General features: G+C 35.5%; 2 protein-coding genes across 2 annotated transcripts in view; one reads left to right on the top strand and one right to left on the bottom strand.

Moving 5' to 3' along the window:
• Window positions 1-4,709: 4,709 nt before the first annotated feature.
• Window positions 4,710-6,902, bottom strand: LOC130046551 (uncharacterized). Its single transcript, XM_056160445.1, has 2 exons — window positions 6,538-6,902; window positions 4,710-5,163 (listed from the first exon to the last, which is right to left on the bottom strand). Exons 1-2 carry the CDS (start codon window positions 6,675-6,677, stop codon window positions 4,944-4,946), a joined length of 360 nt encoding a protein of 119 aa, XP_056016420.1. The 5' UTR covers window positions 6,678-6,902; the 3' UTR covers window positions 4,710-4,943.
• Window positions 6,903-11,515: 4,613 nt separating this feature from the next.
• The window catches only part of LOC130046632 (uncharacterized), a 28,128-nt gene continuing 20,591 nt past the window's right edge, over window positions 11,516-19,052 (top strand). The window contains exons 1-3 of the mRNA XM_056160435.1: window positions 11,516-11,653; window positions 16,349-16,451; window positions 17,209-17,847. Of these exons, the coding sequence (XP_056016410.1) occupies window positions 17,235-17,847 (613 nt within the window). The 5' untranslated portion in view covers window positions 11,516-11,653; window positions 16,349-16,451; window positions 17,209-17,234. The remainder of the gene's footprint in view (window positions 11,654-16,348; window positions 16,452-17,208; window positions 17,848-19,052) is intronic.

Below are 19,052 nucleotides of genomic sequence, written 5' to 3'. Positions count from 1 at the left end.
TGTATTGTTTACGTCATTCCTTATTGACTGATCAGTCAATCTGTTGATAGTAGTGCTATCATATGACCACAATTCTAATACACTAGTGACCACACAATTTCCACCAGTTCTACAAGAGAAAACTATACCATACTCTTCATTTTGTACTCCGTGTATGAGCTATGAGGTTGATTGCTGTACGTTTATCTTCACCTTTCCATCATGAACCATATTTTATGAGAGTAAAATTATTCCAGTAAATAATAGTCTTTTATCTATTCATTGCATATGTAAGTTACGATTATTAAAATTGCTATGCATTCAGTTGAGTGCGGGTTAACTTATACATGTAGAACTAGAATTCTATTAGGAGATTGATCACTGTTTGCTATCTTCCCCTTTCATTATGAGAACCAAAACAAATGTTTACTGTCAAAAATAAATATACATGGTCAGAATGTAGAAAATAGTGTCTTAAGGTTTTAATTTCATTTTTAATCCATGTCGTTATGAAATCGAACTACTGTATAAAACAGGTTCTTCACTGAAGGAAACTTGACTATAATCAATGCCTGTGATACAAGGTAAATGGAACATATAATGTTTTTCATCTGATCAGTATTGGTATTTCACAGTGGTAAAATATTTTGTATATCTACGTACAATATATTTTGTATCCAAAGGTCTTTAGCACATTCAGTTCCACATCAAAATAATATTTGAATAAAACGTATGAACATCTGATTTCCACATATTATCATGCATAAGAATTGGAATATGTTACACAACTGTCATCATATTTGTTAGGTTGATTGATTGATTGAATAGTTTAACGTCCCTCTCGAGAATATTTCACTCATATGGAGACGTCACCACTGCCGGTGAAGGGCTGCAAAATTTAGGCCTATGCTCGGCGCTTATGGTCATTGAGCAGGGAGTGATATTTATCGTGCCACACCTGCTGTGACACGGGACCTCGGTTTTTGCTGTCTCATCCAAAGGACCACCCTATTTAGTTGCCTCTTACGACAAGCAAGGGGCACTGAGGACCTATTCTAACTCGGATCCTCACGGGATCATATTTGTTAGGACTAATGAATCAAATGTGTAAGAGTAAATATGGTTTTATTTTCCAGCGATCTTGTAGTCCGAAATTCGACCAATACCAACTGTTTATTAAACAAGGTTTTTTTTTCTTCAAAAATCTTGTCTGAAAAACCTACAAATTTCGGTTTCGTTTTTTAATGCCAAGGGCGTGGGAAAACACAGTTAGTAGCACTTATTTGACTGATTCAAGTCAAAGCTGAACCACAGAAACTCAAATTCTCTACAACAAATAAGTTACAATCAGAAGATGTGTTTCTGAATTACTGATGCTTCCTTATCTTAGATGGCAGCAAAATTGATACATTAATACCAAAGTTAATTTGTTTTCAAAATTAGGTCAAAACCAAGATAAAGGTAATAGGGTCAAAAGGTATGATACCAAAAGAATGTCTTCTCACAAGCACTACACATGTGGAATATGAAAGACTCATTACCATTCAAAACGTCAGACCAAGGTTAAAGTTTTACAAATAAATAGACATACAGATGATCAGACCAAAAACTATATCTCCCGAATCTCCGTTTACGGGGGCAAAAATAGATTATATTAACTTTGAAAACAGAAATTACCATATGCTATATAGAATTTCTATTAAAATCCAGTACTACGCAACTTTTTCATGCTTTTCCTATATACACATACTTCCCAGTACGAAAAGCCCTACCCTCATCCCTAAAACCAAAGGCCCTGACCACGTTCCCAAAACTAAAGGCCCTAATAATATATTTCAAGCACCAACATCCTAACTTTATTCTCAAAACTAAAGACCCTGACCACATTCCCAATACTAAAACCTTAACCGTATTCCCAACACTAAAGACCCTGATCACATTCCAAGGGATGCTTACTCCTCCTAGGCACTTTATCCAATCTCTGTTGTGTCCAGGGGTCCGTGTTTGCCCAACTATCTATTTGGTATTGCTTATAGGAGTTATGAGATATATTCACCTTTCATTCCCAATACTAAGGTCTTAACAGTATTCCCAAAACGAAAGGCCCTGGCCACGTTCCCAATACTACAGGGTCCTGACCCACATTCCCAATACTTAAAGTCATGAGCACATTTCAAAAAAGAGATGGCCACATTTGTGTGACATTATGTTTTCGTTCTGTCATTCAAATCAGAAAATGTGATAATGTTAAACAACAACTTTCATGCAAATTAGATAAATTTGATTGATTTAGAAACATTTTTCAAAAAGTATTGTTACCCAACTGCGTGCATAAACCCCGCCCTCCCGGTAACGGTACATAACAACGGTTGACAATATATGACGAATTGTAACAGTAGAAAATTGTTAATTGTGTAGAGTGTTAGTTCGTACGATTCATCTTAGTTTAACACAGAGGTATTTAAAGACTTATCTTTAAACATAAAATAATATGTTTTGTAGGGTAGCATGTGAAGTTGTCACCCCTTGAAAACCCCCTTTGCCTAGATCAACAATGGTTTTTCGCGGAGTGCCAATTTTGCATTGTACCCTACAAGACGAACTATTTTATACTGTTATTAAAATGTATTATGTTGAAGAGTGCCTAAAGTCAGTGCAAACTGTAGACAAATGCAGTGTATTTGATGAAAGACTTAAAGAAGCTATTAGGCGGTGGAGGATTTCATATATCAAAGTGGATCAGCAAGGTTATCAGCACCAGAGATAGATAAAGACATCAAGGACCTGGATCTAAATTAGGCCTTTCTTTACACACTGATTTGACTTTGAATTGTTCCGTTTACCTGATCAAGATATAGGGCTCACGGCGGGTGTGAACGGTCGACAGGGGATGTTTATTCCTCCTAGGCACTGGATCCCCACTTCCGGTATAGACAGTTGAGAGTGTTTATATTTTGGACGGGTGTGGTATTTCGGACAGTCAAGAAAACAGCATCATATCTTGCGTTACAATAGTTATTTGTTCTAAATTTAAACTGATTTCCGAACTTGATATATTTACAAAATGGAAAACACCTAATCCTATGCACATGTGTTACCGAGCTCTGATTGGTTGATTGAAATATATGACCCTCAACAACATTACAGTAAAAGACCCTGGCATCCATTTTTTTTGATTGGCAAAATCAAATTCCGTTACCGATGTAATTATAAAAATTATACACAAGATAAAAAACACTACCAAAAATAAAAATAAAAACATCTAATGTGCAAAAACGAAAGCATCATATGCTATTGAACCATGAAATGAAAGGCAACAACCGAATTTCTTAACTGTCCGCAGATATACATGTAACACCATGTGTCCGAAATAACAACACCACGGTCCGAAGTTACCTAATTGTTTTTAAGTGTTAATATGTGGCATACATGGCAGGAAGAAATCTGAAGAAACCCGAGAGCACAATCAAAAATGTTCGTTGAATCAACCAATAAACAATATGCCTAAGTTCAGTGGTTAGATGATGACCATTTCCGAAATACATCACATACTGTCCGAAATATCAACACTCTCTATATGGATATTTTTTTGTAATTATGTCACATATGTTCCATGATCAGGGGGCTGGGTTGTGAGAACCAATTCGTCAATTAATAACGCTATTGAAATTAGTGACGTCATAAATTGTTGTGCATAATTTTGTTTGAATGTAGAGTCGCAACTTTATGGCAGGTGGTAGATAGTTGCCAGCGTCGATATATGCAGTTGGGCAGCTTTCTAGTCAGCTTTGTACTGAGTTATAATATTGGATAACATTTCTAAAACGGTGATTGTTAACATTTTATGTTCTATGTTAGCAATGCAGTGATAGTGCATTAGGATGATACTTATTTATTTGTTGGAATTCATAATAATTGATTTAAGTATATCTATCATTTAAGTACGCATACATTTATATTTGCATTAATTCGGTATACCATCATCGGTGAAGTTTGGGTGTTACATGTCGGTGTAGGTAGTCTTCATGTAGGCAAACTTTACATAAATTGTGTATTACGAAAGATGAATCCATCTACACCAGTTCATATATATGTCTCTGGTTGAAAGAGTCAAGTCTCTCTGCACATAGGTGTCGGTGCTTCGGTATTGCAACTATAGGCGATATGAATCGAATAGTGGCAATGTGTCTTACACCTGACAATCAAATACATGTAGTTGAAAGATTGGTTGTTTGTCTGCAGCTGTAAATCCCTGAATCGATAATGCCCAGATCAAATGAAGTTCTAAAAATTTGACCAAATACTAGTAGCAGGCACAATATCATAGTGAAGGATATAATGACTCTCCTGCTACAGGACCTTGGTTTATAAGGTATCATATGAAAGGCCCATGAAATAATACTTCACTATCTCTGTTATTCTAAGAACTCGAGTCTCTGCAGTCAGAACTCAAACTTCAAGCGACTTTCATAAAACCATAATTTAAACATTGAAATCTAGAGACTTACTTTTGGCAAATTGTGGAATAGTTTGCAGAATCTGTACTGAGATTTGTTATGGTGTCATAAGCATTGTATATCTGAAAATGCAGTAAAGTTGTTTTGTAATAATTGCAACATGTACACACTATATAAGAATTGTGTGCCAACAAAATCTTATAAAAATATGTTACCAATGTACCAGATAGTTTTGGGTAATATGGTTTTCTTTAAAATAAATACAAGCTCATCATTGTTTCTAATTTATCCTATATCACAATAACCAGGTTCACTGTGTTCATTGTCTATTAACGAACGTGTCTGTTCTTTGGTATAAATACACGTTAACATATCAAGTGCAAGGTTTGAATCATCAAGATTCAATGGTTTAAAAGTTCATGCATTATTCGATTTCCATAAAATGCTATAAAATCAAACTGATCAGAGCTTACATTCTGTATGGATGTTTTTGTCATAACATTACTGTTAACCCAAATCAGGTAGAAAAATCTTGTTGTTGAGGGATAGATACTTTCTACGTATTTCTTGTGGGTCACCACTTCTGCATCTGATGTTACCCAGATCACACTGTTGTCGTCTGTTTGTTTCTGTGAAACTGACGACATTACTAATGCTGAAAAGGCCTGCGATGATTGTTGATACCAGTATTGTTTTCCATGGGTGTGTACTTATCAAAATGCCAATCCTGAGTGAAAAAACAATCATACACTATGAGAGTGCAGCTACTGTTCTCTTGATATCAATAATGATATATTGCACTACGACTTAGACAAAAAATATACAGTATACAGAAACCTTCAGTACCAAACCATGAATAAAGGGCCTTACATTGCTTGAAATCCAACTTGTTTAACAACCCAACACTTGTCTAACAAGTAACATCTCAATATTTGTCTAACAAGTAACAACTCAACACCTGTCTAACAAGTAACTCAACACTTGTCTAACAAGTAACAACTCAACACCTGTCTAACAAGTAACAACTCAACACTTGTCTAACAAGTAACAACCCAACACCTGTCTAACAAGTAACATCTCAATATTTGTTTAACAGGTAACCACCCAACACCTGTCTAACAGGTAACCACCCAACACCTGTCTAACAGGTAACCACTCAACACCTGTCTAACACGTAACATCCCAATATTTGTCTAACAGGTAACAACCCAACACTTGTCTAACAAGTAACAACCTAATATTTGTTTAACAAGTATCAACCCAAAACTTGTTTACCAGTCCAACAATTGTCTAACAACCCAAAACTTATCTAACAACTATTTTTTTAAGGTATTCAATGTATAATGACCATATTTCATATATAATAAATGGATGTTGGAATATTTGTAATCATGGTATCATTTTGAAGGGTTCATCAAATAAAAATAATCCACCATAGGAATTTTCAAAACTTTGTTTTCTGCTTGATTTATTTCACCTAGAATTTAACATTGAAGTATATGGAAAAAGCATGTTTTATTACAATATTTTAAAAACAAATTATATTTCCATACTAATCCCTTGGTATAAAGTTACATAAACTTTCTTTTTATGAATTTATGAAATAAAATTAATCATTGACCACACACATTTTTAGAAAATTAGATTTTTCTTATTTTTACCAAGGGCAGACAACTCTTCCAAAAAGTCTTAAGTGCAAAAAGGTCAGCTTCTAATCATTTACCACTCATGTGAATTTCATCTGCTTCACTTTCATCATTATTTAACAATAAACTTTTATGTTGATCTAAATCCTTCAAAATTGTTCATAATCCTTTCATTATACATGGACTACCTTAAATAATCGAAACTTTGTCCAACAACCCAAAACTTGTCTAATAACTCAAAACTTTTCTAACAACCTAAATTTTCTAATAACCCAACGTTTGTCTAACAACTCAATACTTGTCTGTCAACTCAAAAGCTGTCTAACAACCCAAAATTTGTCTACCAATCCAACACGTGTACATCACGATATGCATGCTGTTATTCCACAATGGACTTAGAATATCTTTAGTTACATACAAACCTCTCTAAATTATATCTGATACCATTCTCTCACCTTTCAAATCCTGTTTCAAAGAAGCAGGTGGTTTTATTGGCCATTCTCTGTACAATGTTTGGTTTCTCCTCTTGTTCAGAGGTTGTTGGCATATGATCATGTTCAGTCTTTGCAGGATTCGTTTCTGAATGTCCATTCATGGTAAAGCAAGCCAATCTTGGAACTAACACTCTACCACCCTGTGCAGTCTTCTCAACTACGCCTCGTTCTATTCCATAAAAACCATTTGTTTCACAGTTAACGTAACATGTGCATTAAACAGTGTACATACGTTTAAGTGTTAATTGAGGTAAAAAATTGCCTTTTCATAACTAGTACCAATATGCCATGTCCTCTGCACTTACACCCGAAAGATAAATCCACCCCCTTCAGAAATAATGTGATATCCGCCTTACAATACAAGAACAGGGAAGTAGTGTACACGTAAAATCAATGATTCCCCATGTGTATCAACACAGGTTACCCAGAATGACTGGCTATTTAAATGATTTAAAGACTTCCCCACAGATCAGCAATATTCCACATAATTGCATAACAGTTAGAATATAGGCCTATATTTACCCTGCTGTTGTTGTCTGTTGTATTTTATCTTTGTGGTTGTTCTATTTCCACTTGTTAACAAGTACATGTTATTTTGCAGATAGTTTAGTTCTACCTATTCACAATGAAATGTAAAGATAACTTTATAATATGAATTATTTCGTTTGTACTCGTACTCATCTTATAGCCCCTTGATTCCGTTGTACTTGGATTTTGGGATTTTAATTGTAACATAGTAGAGGTATCTCTAGACAATAAAATATGTTCAACCCAAACAAAAGGCATATGAAATTACACAGCTATGAAAATGTAAGCTACAAAGCTTGCTGTAGAAATTCTTTGCGGTTTTCCCAAAGATGGCAGCCAAGAGACATAGCCTTTGAGAGTGTAGATTCATGTTATCGGAAGACAATCACTTGGGTCACCAAGTGCTTTCTAGAGACACTCTGGATATGTTTTTAGGTTATCAAATTAATCAAAAGAGAGAGTAGCATAACATAAATTCAGAGATTTTGTGTTTGATTATCCAATAGTTCTTTAAAATTATTTGACATTTTAAGGTTTGATTTCAATGGACTACATGTTATATCCCCGTACTAAAAGCTGCTGCTAATTAAATAACATTGGTAGTTATCAATCATATACAAACATGTATTGCACTTTGCATTCAATGAACATCTTTATCAGAATAGTGTATTTCTAAGTAAATATATTATTGCATCATTATGAAATATATTATATAAAAAAGCTATTATTGAGATTATCATTAAAGATTATCAATACAGCATATCATTGTTAGACCGTTCTTGGCACACTCATGGTGACTACGGATAACAAGTTTACCTGATCAGAATATAGGACTCACGGAGGGTGTGACCGGTCGACAGGGGATGGTTACTCCTCCTAGGAACGTGATCCCACCTCCGATGTGTCCAGGGGTCCGTGTTTGCCCAACTATCTATTTTATATTGCTGATAGGATTTATGAAACTGATCACTGTTTGTTATCTTCACCTTTTATACATAGTTTAATCAAAAAGCAAATATTTGAATATTATTGGAAATATCGCCTCTCAAAACGTTGATTCTTAATCAGCGATAGTAATGAATGTTTGAAATCACGGTCTTTAAGACAAATATCGTATACTAATGTAAATATAGTTTATTTCTCACATTCATCGCGATAATTTAAAGACTAGACTAGACTTTTAGATAGCACAGACAATTGCTACTTTAACAAAAATGGAATACGGAAACATTCATATCAAGTGATCAGTCATCCAAAAAATTACTTTGTTAAACACCACTCTGATTCCACGCAAAGGTACTCTAAAGTCGAAATAAAAAATATGCTAGAGTTCCCCATTGACAATATATTCGTGGTCTTTTGGTGATCAGGTCTTCCAACAGTCTGTTGGGATTATCATGGGCACGGATGGTGCTCCTTTGTTAGCTGACCTGTTTCTATTCAAAAACTACATGAGAAGAAAAAATATTTTGCTGTGGTCTTTAATTTGACATGTAGATATATCGACGACGTTTTGTCAACTCTCATTCATATGTCGATTCGTATATCCCTGTGAGCTCGAAATAAAAGACACCAGATTGTCATCCACTTTTCCTTCATACAAAATGTTTTATTGAAAGTAAACATTAATGGCAAACTGACAACTCAACTGTGTGAAAAACGAGATGATTTCAGCTTCTCCATCGTCAACGTCCCATATTTATGTAGCAATATTACATTATCACCTGCATATGGTGTTTATATTTCTCAACTGATTCGATACGCAAGAGTTTGTTCTGTGTATAGTCAGCTTTTAAATCGAGACAAACAAGTTGATGATATAGGGGTTTCAACAATCTCGATTGAAGTCAGCATGTCGCTTCTATGCTCTTTATATATCTAGTTCATCGATACAACCTATCATTGGGTCAAATGCTGTCTGACGTGTTTCATACCGATTGTTAGGCCGTTCTTAGCACACTGATTTTTACTACGGATGACTTCGTTGTTGCATAGGGACCGAATACTTGTACCAAAATCGCTCAGGACTGATATTCTGAACAGTTTACATGAAGGTCACCTTGGACTCAATAAATGCCGTGCATTGACTCAAACAACGGTTTGGTGGCCATGAATATTAAAGGACATACAAAACAAAATCGCTACTTGTTCATTTTGCCAGATTCATAGGCCGTCACAGCATCGGAACCACTCAGGATTACAGACCTCCCTGAAAGACCGTGGCAGAAGATGACGTCAGATCTCTGTGAACTAAAAGGGAAACACCACTTAGTTGTTACAGACTACTATTCGCGTTTCCTTATAATAGCATACCCTGAATCTATCACTAGTAAACAGGTCATTGGAAAATGAAAATTATGTTTTCGCGTTGGGGCATTCCAGAGGAAATTGTTTCAGATAACGGCACACAGTTCACCTCTGACTTAATTCGTTCATTCGTAGAAGAATATGGTTTCAGACAAACATTTACAAGTCCGCATTATCCGCAAGCCAATGGGGCAGCGGAGAGTGCAGTCACGGTAGCAAAGAATATTCTTTAACAGGATGATGCATTCAAAGCATTACTATATTACCGATCAACTCCGTTGGAAGCCGCTGGTGTAAGTCCAGCAGAGCTGCTTATGGGTCGTAAGATACGTAATCTAGTTCCGACTTTACCGGAGGCTTTCGCACCAGGATGGCCTGACCGTGATGAAGTGTATCTCAAGGATTCGAAATATAAAGACCGATACAAATCCAGCAAGTGATGATTCATCCACATGGGTAGTACCAGCTGAACTGGCCGATACAGGTGTACCGCATGAAACCACAGAACCACCGCATAATCAGCTGTCTAATGCTCCGAAATCACCAGAAAAAGTTAATGTCGCAGAACAACCAGCAAAATTAATGCAATGCGTCCCAGCCAGTGATCACTCGTAGTGGACGCATTAGCCGCAAACCAGTTAAACTTGACAGTTATGTTTGTTAAATTGGTGATACTCATTTTCGTGTTTTGAATGAAACAGAAAATGTTGAGTTTCTATTTTCAGGGTCTGGAATATTTGACTATCTTTGAGATTGTACTTTACCTAAGAGGGGAGATGTTACAAAATGAATTAGAGTTATTCCTCTTTGTACATGAGTATCAGTTTTGTGTATCATGTGACATCTTCAGTGTCGATTGTGATGTAACTGATTTTAAATGTCTTCCAGTTAACACGTGCGTTAGTGATCTCTCCGCGCTCACAGAACCCTCATTATTTACGAGTTAGTACGGACCAAGCATACTGCTCTGAGAGTGGAAGAAATCATTGCTTCTTTTGTCGTTTACATTTATTCAAACAATATTTACCTTAAATTTGAAAATTTAGGAGGGGGGGGGGCGCTGGTTGCGCCCCCTTTAATACCCCACTTTTCATTTCACGTACAATTCACTTGCGTTCCTTCGTGTTTCTACTAAACATCTTGGGGTATATATTACCATATGCATGTCTCTTTTATTTTGATATATTCTGGTTGTTGCAGGTAAAATGTAAAGTCGGCTAAAGTGTATTTCAGTAAGCGTGATGTTGAAGATAAATATAATTTTCTTCGTGTTTATCCACTCTATCAAAATTTATGAGAAAACGTCATTAAAAAGTTTTATTTTTATTCAAGCTAGTTAAGGGGCATAATTAACGCAATAGAAAAATCTTATATGGATGCGAAGGGGAGGATAAGTATGAAAATATTTTGAAATTAAAATCTTTCAAGTTTACTTTATTTAGTAAAAACAATGTTGTTTTAGTTGAAAGTAATCTGAAATTTTAGGAAACCCCTGCTGTACTCGTTAACCGACTGAGTTACTCAGCTAGGCAATCAACTTTTAATAGAATATATTTCTGATATTTATATTTTCATTCATAATTTAAAAGGAGGTCGGTCATGCATAAGTACGATATTATACCTCCTTGAATTACTGATTTTCAAATGCAAAAACATTCGAAACGTAACATTATACATATATATGTATCTATCTATTTTACATATCAACACTACATATATGACATATTCAAAATTTTAATATTATACCAATTACAATAAATCTAGACAAATTTTATTAATTATATAACGTGTAGATACCAACAATCTAATTAAAATCAGACTTCTTAGATCCGCGCCGTATACTCTGCGATTGTGGGCGTATTCTACATTCCCCCATGTGTTTCTTTTAAAATCAAACTTGTTTAACCTTGGGGACCGTCATATAACAGTTATGAAGATTAAGATCTAGAACTGCTTTTTAATACTCATGTTATTCAATAATCATAAACAATTGTCGGGTTAACTAGATGCCGAGTTAACTAGGTGCCGAATTTACTAAGTGCCGAGTTTACCAGGTGTCGAATCCACCAAGTACGAGTTTACCTAGTGCCGAGCTCCCGAGAGAAGCGAGGTCAACAGGGTACCAGTTCAAGCTGACTATAGTAATCCATATCAGTATTGTCGATCAGAACTTTGTGAAGAACAAACGGAGGTGATTGTTGATGACAAATCGATATACAGTTATCAATGACGACATGATCAGGTAAATATATCAATGAATGGAAAAAAAAAGAAATACTATAATTTCTACTTTCGATTTGATTTCCTTCCTTAAAATCTCGAAAAACCCATATTCTAACATGAGGGAATGTTTTATACAAAGGCGCTTCAGTTTTAAAGTAGAAACACATAAAAGACGGGTAAATATTCATATTCATCTGGGTATTATAATATTCTGTCGTGAGTTTTTCTTAGAATGACAGCATTTACATTTGGGGCCCTCACAATACATCTATGTACATGTCACCTTTTAAAAATCTCATAGGGGATTTTGTGCGGGGTGGGCAACGTCTCGGGAGTGCGACGTTTCAGTACTTGTCATATACGACATTTCGGAGTTCAGTGACGACAGTTCCGTTGCGTGACGTTTTGGACACGACAGTTCGGGAGCTGGTAAGTAAAATTGGTATTTAATGTTATTTCTCCGTTTTAAAATTGACATGTATACTTCTTTTTGATATTTTAGATAATGTGACATCTCATAATTTAATTCTTATAAAATCAATGATTACCCAAAGGAAAAGCACGAGTGATGATTATAGGAGCACCATAATGAAGATTGGCTTCTTCTCAATCCCCCCTTTGAGGGAAGGCGATAATTAGGAGCATCTGAGTTAAGATTGGCGTCCCCTCAATTTCAATCTTCTATCGTGTCGTTCTTCTCACAGACTAAGACAGAAGGAAATCCAAATATGCCCAGAAATCATCCTACATGTAGATTTTCTATATCAACCATTTCCAAACCTTCTCCAGAGCCACTTGGCAAATTATAACCAAACCAGGCTAAAAGCACCCGTGGGTGACGGACTTTCACGTTTATTCAAATGATGGGCCATGCCCGCTTCAAACTGGAGATAATAACAAAAATGCAAATATAGGGTGGGGTCATTTTAAAACATTCTTCTCAAGAACCATTTGGCCAGGAAAGCTGATATTTACATGAAAGCGTTCTGACATAGTGCAGATTCAAGTTTGTTAAAAACACAACCCCCGGAGGTAGGATGGAGCCACAATAGGGGATCAAAGTTTTACATACAAATATATAGGTAAAATCTTCAAATATCTTCTTCTCAAGAACTACTGAGTCAGAAAAGCTGATATATATATTAAAGCTTCTTTACATAGTGTAGATTCAAGTTTGTTAAAATCATGATTCTGGAGAGTAGGATGGGGTCACAATAGGGGATCAAAGTTTTGCATAGCTAATAAATAGAAACAAATCTTTAAAAAATTCTTGAGACAAAGAAGTTTACATTTGCATGAAAGCTACTCTTGACATAATGCAGATTCAAGTTTGTAAAAATCATGGTCCCCGGGGGTAAAATGGGGCCACAATAACTAAGGATCAAAGTTTTACATGCGAATATATAGGAAAAGTCTTTATGAGTCAGGTGACTCAGGTGAACGATGTGGCGCATTGACCTCTTGTTTAATAATTACAATAATCAACTCCCGAACCGTCGTCACCGAACTCCCGAAACGTCGCATCAGGTGCCGAACAGTCGCGTACCCGAAATGTTGCGCACCCGAACTGTCGGTAATTCTTTGTGAGTAACAACATTTTGTCAAAGCTCTAGATTTGCGGCATTTTGTTGTGAAGTAGATATTTGTTTTGCAAAATTTTAACTTCAATTTATTAACAGCATCATTCATACATTGGTATGTATTCATTTATAGAACAACAAAAATAACTGTCAAAGTGAAACAGTCTGCATGTAGAACTTTGTGTTATACTAACAGGTATACCGCAGATTCCTTGCTTTACATGAGTAATTGATGTTGCAAAATGACTCGTAGACGTCAATAGCGAGAACATAAATTCGCGGATATGAGTATATGGTGATTACATCGACTAGACCTTTGGAAGCAAGTAATGAATGCTAAGTTGATAGAACACCTCACTATAGGTTTACAGGACCCGGGATGAATCTCGGTTTTGTCTATTAACAATTTTCGCTTTGCGTGATACAGGGTGTGCTTATGAGGAAGCACAGTGTAATATCTAAATCATGTCCTTAGTGCATACGTATATATTGCTTTGTAAATTGAAAAAAATGATAATCAATTTTATCGTATTAGCATTTATTGCCCGATTGCCCGTCTTGCTTTTCAATTTACCACATTTATATTTCTAGAATGTATTTTGTGTGTATCCGTTTACTGCACAATAAATTGTGTTGAAAATATGTGTTAATAGGATAAGTCTAGGCCACAATTAATCTCAGTTACGTACAAAAACTTAAGAGGCGCAACTGTTAAAGGATGTAACAATTGAGATTTATAATTATTACATCATTATAGCATATATATATTTATTATATAGCTAATAAATAGTCTATCATAAAATCTGCGTAAAATCTAGAGAATATTAGCGTTCAATATCCTGAGAATTTATTGAACGCTAACTTTGCATTGCGTAAATTGTATGCTCCCGAAACATTCCGAGTATGAGCGTTCAATATTGACGTTACCGTAACGATGTAACCAAGCCAAAATGGCAGACGACGGTCCTCCGAATCTGACAGAGCCGGTATTTGATATTTACTTAAGCAAAATGTTTTACTGTACATAAATTATGATGTCCCCATTTACAAAATCAGTTTGCTTCTTGCATTAATGACGGGTTAAATATTGAACAGTTGAGAAATGCATGCTGTTATTGCACAGCTGCACCTTCACCTTAGATGCCAATATTGATGAATTCTCGTCTATTTTGGAGTAGTTTGAGTGAAAAGGGATATAATTTAACAACTCAATACTTTAGCTATATAATAAAAGGGTTATTGAATTTATATAGGTGAATATTGGCACTCGTTGGCTGTCAAAATGCACTCGCAAGCTCGTGCAATTTTACAGCCAACTCGTGCCAATATTCACCAATATAAGTTCAATAACCCTATAATATATATATATATATATATATATATATATATATATATATATATATATATATATAAGGTTTAGAAAAACATGTATTCCTCCAACATTTGTATAATGACTTTCAAAGATTCCATGCAGTCATTAAATATTGATGGCGCTGGTGGAGGTGTTAATGTTTACGACACTTGGCATGTATTATCAATATCAATATACTTTGAAAGAATTATTGCAGTTGGTAAGATTCCTTTGCTATCAGTAAGAGTTAATGTCACTCAATATTGATGTTACATGAACCATTATCCCCTCTTTCGTCTCTTTATATTTACGAAAATTATAAATTAAGCGAAGCATTTTCATGTATTATAAAATATCCCCAGATCTCTTTAAGATGTTATGTACGCAAAGCATAGGGAATGTAAAAGGGATACTACTGGGGTGGAGGTTGTGAACGGTACCTGAACGATCAAATGTTGACCATCCCCCTTTCACAAATTCCTGGATCTTCCTATGATATATATACTTTACATTAGACATTAACACAACGTCAAAAAGTGTGTTTTACTCCTTTAACTTTAAGGAAACTGAAAAAGAAAATAAAGACACAGAATTTGAAAGAAATATATGTATCTATTTTGATAAAATTATCAATTAGCAAAAAGCACATCTAATACACAATCACCAGATTTTTAATCACATGGAATTGCAGGGAGCAGCCCGTGTAGTATTCAGCGCATGCTTTTTGGCTGTTTTTAAGGATATGCAGGACGTTTCTCAATTTATGTACACAATTTTTCGTGACTTCCTATTTACAATTCACTTGCACTCTATCTTGTTTGTACAAAAAGTCACTGTCTTGGGGTATATTACCAGGTGTAGGATATTTTGATAGTTCCTGGTTGCTGCAAGTAAAATGTAAATTCAGCTCTTATAAGTTATATAATGAATATTTTAGTGGACAAAAATCGTCGGGACAATCTGGTATTGAACCTGTGACCCCTGCATTGTTAGTCAGGTGGTATAACCACTGAAGTACCCAACTGTTACACAAAGTCGTGTAATATTATTACGATATAGAAACTCCGAAACCATACAAGAACTCTTCCTATCAAGGAGATGAAAAAAGTAATTTCAGAAATGTCGAATATTTCTTTGACAGTTTTTGATACAAAGTCAAAATTGGAGACCAACACCTTGAGGTTAAATTGTGGAAGATTCTTACAAGTGCATACCACTTGGTATTCAGCAGGGTCTGTATCCAAAGTATAAACTTAAAGAATTAAAACAGATTACCAACACATAGTGCGAATACAGGATACACTTTATTGGTTGACCGGTTTCGACCAGTGGTGGTCATCAGTTTTTAATATGTCAATGGAACATGTTGGAAGGTTTGTTCACTTTCACAGTCAACATGTTCTCAGTAGAGAAGTGTGGAAAAACATAATCTACATCTACAAATGTCCATGTCTATTTTTCTAGAGAGAATACATACATAACTTACATCTACAACTATACCTGTCCATTTATCTAATGAGAATACAGACATAACCTATATTTACAACTACACCTGTCTACTTCTCTAATGATAATACGGACATAACCTACATCTACAACTATACCTGTTCACTTCTCTAGAGAGAATACACACATGACCTACATCTACATCTATACATGTGCACTTCTTTAAAGAGAACACAGTCAGCAGAGCACGCGGTGTGGAGTTGTCCCAATCGAATTAAAGTTGGGTCCTTTCATCTGCTCACGTATATTGCTATATATCTAATTTTGATTATTATAGATGGATCGAGTTGTCCACATTTGATCTAGTGTCTATATTTTTTCATCATGGAGAGCTCAGCATTGGAGTTAAGGATGAACATCACGGTTGTTTGATACCCTAGGTGAGTAATGTATTGCATAGTTAAAGACGATCAGTTGTTAATTTTAGTTTGTTTTTTGTTTTTTATTGAAGTGTTTTACACATTGCTGGGTCCCACCGCTATCCTCGACAGTTTCCACAAAACGAAATCCACATACGAGTACTATACATTTCATTGCCGTTGAAATATATTTTCTGTGGCATTCTAGCATTGCTCATGACCGCCGCAATCTTGCTCAATTAAATTCCTGTGCTTCCTGGCATTTATTCCCGTCCATACGTTACATACCAAGGATGTTCCGATATAACAGCTAAACTGTCATGCTAGCGAAAGCTGTCATTTCATTGGCCAGGTGTGAAAGGTTAAATAACATGACCTCACACGGAATGCTGTCAGATCCTTCTCCAGTGTAACGGTTAGAGAAGATCTAATGTTATTAAAATTGGGAAATCACCGTTTGTCCCAAAATACATTGAGTAGACCAGTACTCCTTTAATAACCATATACCCATATATAATTTGTCAAAATTTTCCAATCACATTATTTTTCATAGCTTATCATACTGACAAAATACACGGTCTGCTTTTTTAACATCGAACAAATTATGGTTTAATACGGCACACATACCATTAATGAAACATATTGATGTCATACGCAGACGAAAGTGATTCTTTATAAAACAGCTGCAGAGCTACACTGTTCTAAATTTGCATCAAAGTAATTGTTAATAGATAGAAATCATACATTAAAATAATTCATATTTTCATTCCCTCCACAGATTAGCGCCTGACTTGATAGAAGGTAATGGCGAGTTCTTATGAATCAACGCCAGAGACAACAAACGCAAACAGAGCGTGTCGAGTCGTACTCGGTCCCTGCACGGATGGTCTACGTGACTTATTGCGTCACTACGTCCCACTACACTCATTCCATCATGTCATTAAACAAAACAAGCTTAATCTTCCTCGACTTAACAGAGATCAGCGAGACCTCATCTTACCACGAACTGGGAACTATGCTGGAAACTATGGTGATATGGACATTTCATTACTGTATATCTTATTGAGGAATATATCTAGCATACCACCACACTCCAATGGCTGGGGCAACGATCCTGACCCCAGTGACAAGAGTGTCTCTGCCAACATTGAGAGGATTAGATTGGTTCGGAATCTTTGTGTTCACTCATCTGATCCATCCATGTCCATCTCAGACTTTAATTCCATTTGGTCCACCATTAGGTCTGCAATGGTAGATATGGATGTCTTCCTCATGAATGGAAACAAATATGAAAAAGAGGTGGATTTCTTACATAGTGAGTCGATGGACCCTGAAAATGACCTACATTATGAAGAAGAACTGAAGAAGCAGGTGGAGGAAGATAAGACGACCAGGAAAATGATGGTCAACCTTAAAAGTATGGCAATATTATGCAATATCAGTTTTGATTTTTTTAAGAGTATTACTATATGTTATATTATACATTGTATATCATACCAGTCGACAGGGGATGCTTACTCCTCCTAGGCACCTGATCCGACCTCTGGTGCGTCCAACAGTCCGTGTTTGCCCAACTATCTATTTTGTATTGCTTATAGGAGTTATGCGATTGATCCCTATTTTCACGTTTCGTTGGTCACCTATGTCTTATTAATGTATTATGAGTCACTGGGTTGTGACCGGTCAACAGGGGATGCTTACTCCTGCTAGACACCTGATTCCACCTTTTGTACATGTAGGAGTCCTTATGTTATACTTTTGCTAATGACTATAGATATTGTGTTGTAACTGTAATGGAGACTAGGACATGTTATAATTTTGCTGGTGACTAGATTTTGTTTTTGTCAACCTGAATCATTTGAGTTGTATTTTAAATTTGATAAAGGTCACTGATGAATTATGAGGTGAAAAGTGTTTGCTCTTGCCATAATTCTTCATTGGAGCTGCAATATAAAGGATGATTACTTGTAGTTATTAGGAGTAAACTCAAGTGACCTATATTGCAATTGATGAACGTCCGTTGTGCTTCGTTCATTAAAAATTGAACATATTTAACTTCTTCTTGTTAGCTGCCACTCCAATTCTTTTCTAATTCTGTATGAAGCATCTTTGGGAAAAGAGGGGCATCCATTGTAATTTTCAGGACTCTGCTTCCTTAGGGCCTTAGAGGCGGGACAAGAACTGCTAAAACTATACAAATTTTCAAAAGAACTGCACATGTCACAGAAAAACCAAAAACATAGTAATGTAGAGCAGGAATGCTAGCTTCTACCTAAAACGTCAAATTAATGACCTATTGAATACAATCTGATTAAAATCAGATCCTCGATCCGTTCCTCGTAGCGACAAGGGAAAAAAAAGAGGAGCGCATCGAGGATCTGATTTTAATCAGATTGCAATTGAATAGAGATTCTAACTGCATGGCGGGTTCAAACTTGGTATTCAAATAGTATTTATGTGTAAAATATTTTTTTTTTAATTGATGTTGTCATTAATACTAATTGAGACTACCTAATAAGTGTTTAGAATGGTTTCCCTTTACCAAAATTGTGAATTTCATGTTAACTATTGAACATTTTCAACATTATCGTGGTGACTTACCATTGCAATTCTTTTTAAATT

This window comes from Ostrea edulis, chromosome 3 (genome assembly GCF_947568905.1).
Source record: "Ostrea edulis chromosome 3, xbOstEdul1.1, whole genome shotgun sequence".
Classification (NCBI taxonomy): domain Eukaryota; kingdom Metazoa; phylum Mollusca; class Bivalvia; order Ostreida; family Ostreidae; genus Ostrea; species Ostrea edulis.
This window is presented reverse-complemented; position numbering and strand designations above follow the sequence as displayed.

What these genes read in the sequence shown, in the direction of transcription:
- LOC130046551 (XM_056160445.1), bottom strand. Translation starts at nt 6,677, where the DNA reads ATGAATGGACATTCAGAAACGAATCCTGCAAAGACTGAACATGATCAT. An exon ending in TTTGAAACAGGATTTGAAAG is followed by an intron (nt 5,164 to 6,537) that starts GTGAGAGAATGG and finishes TTTTTCACTCAG; the next exon opens with GATTGGCATTTTGATAAGTA.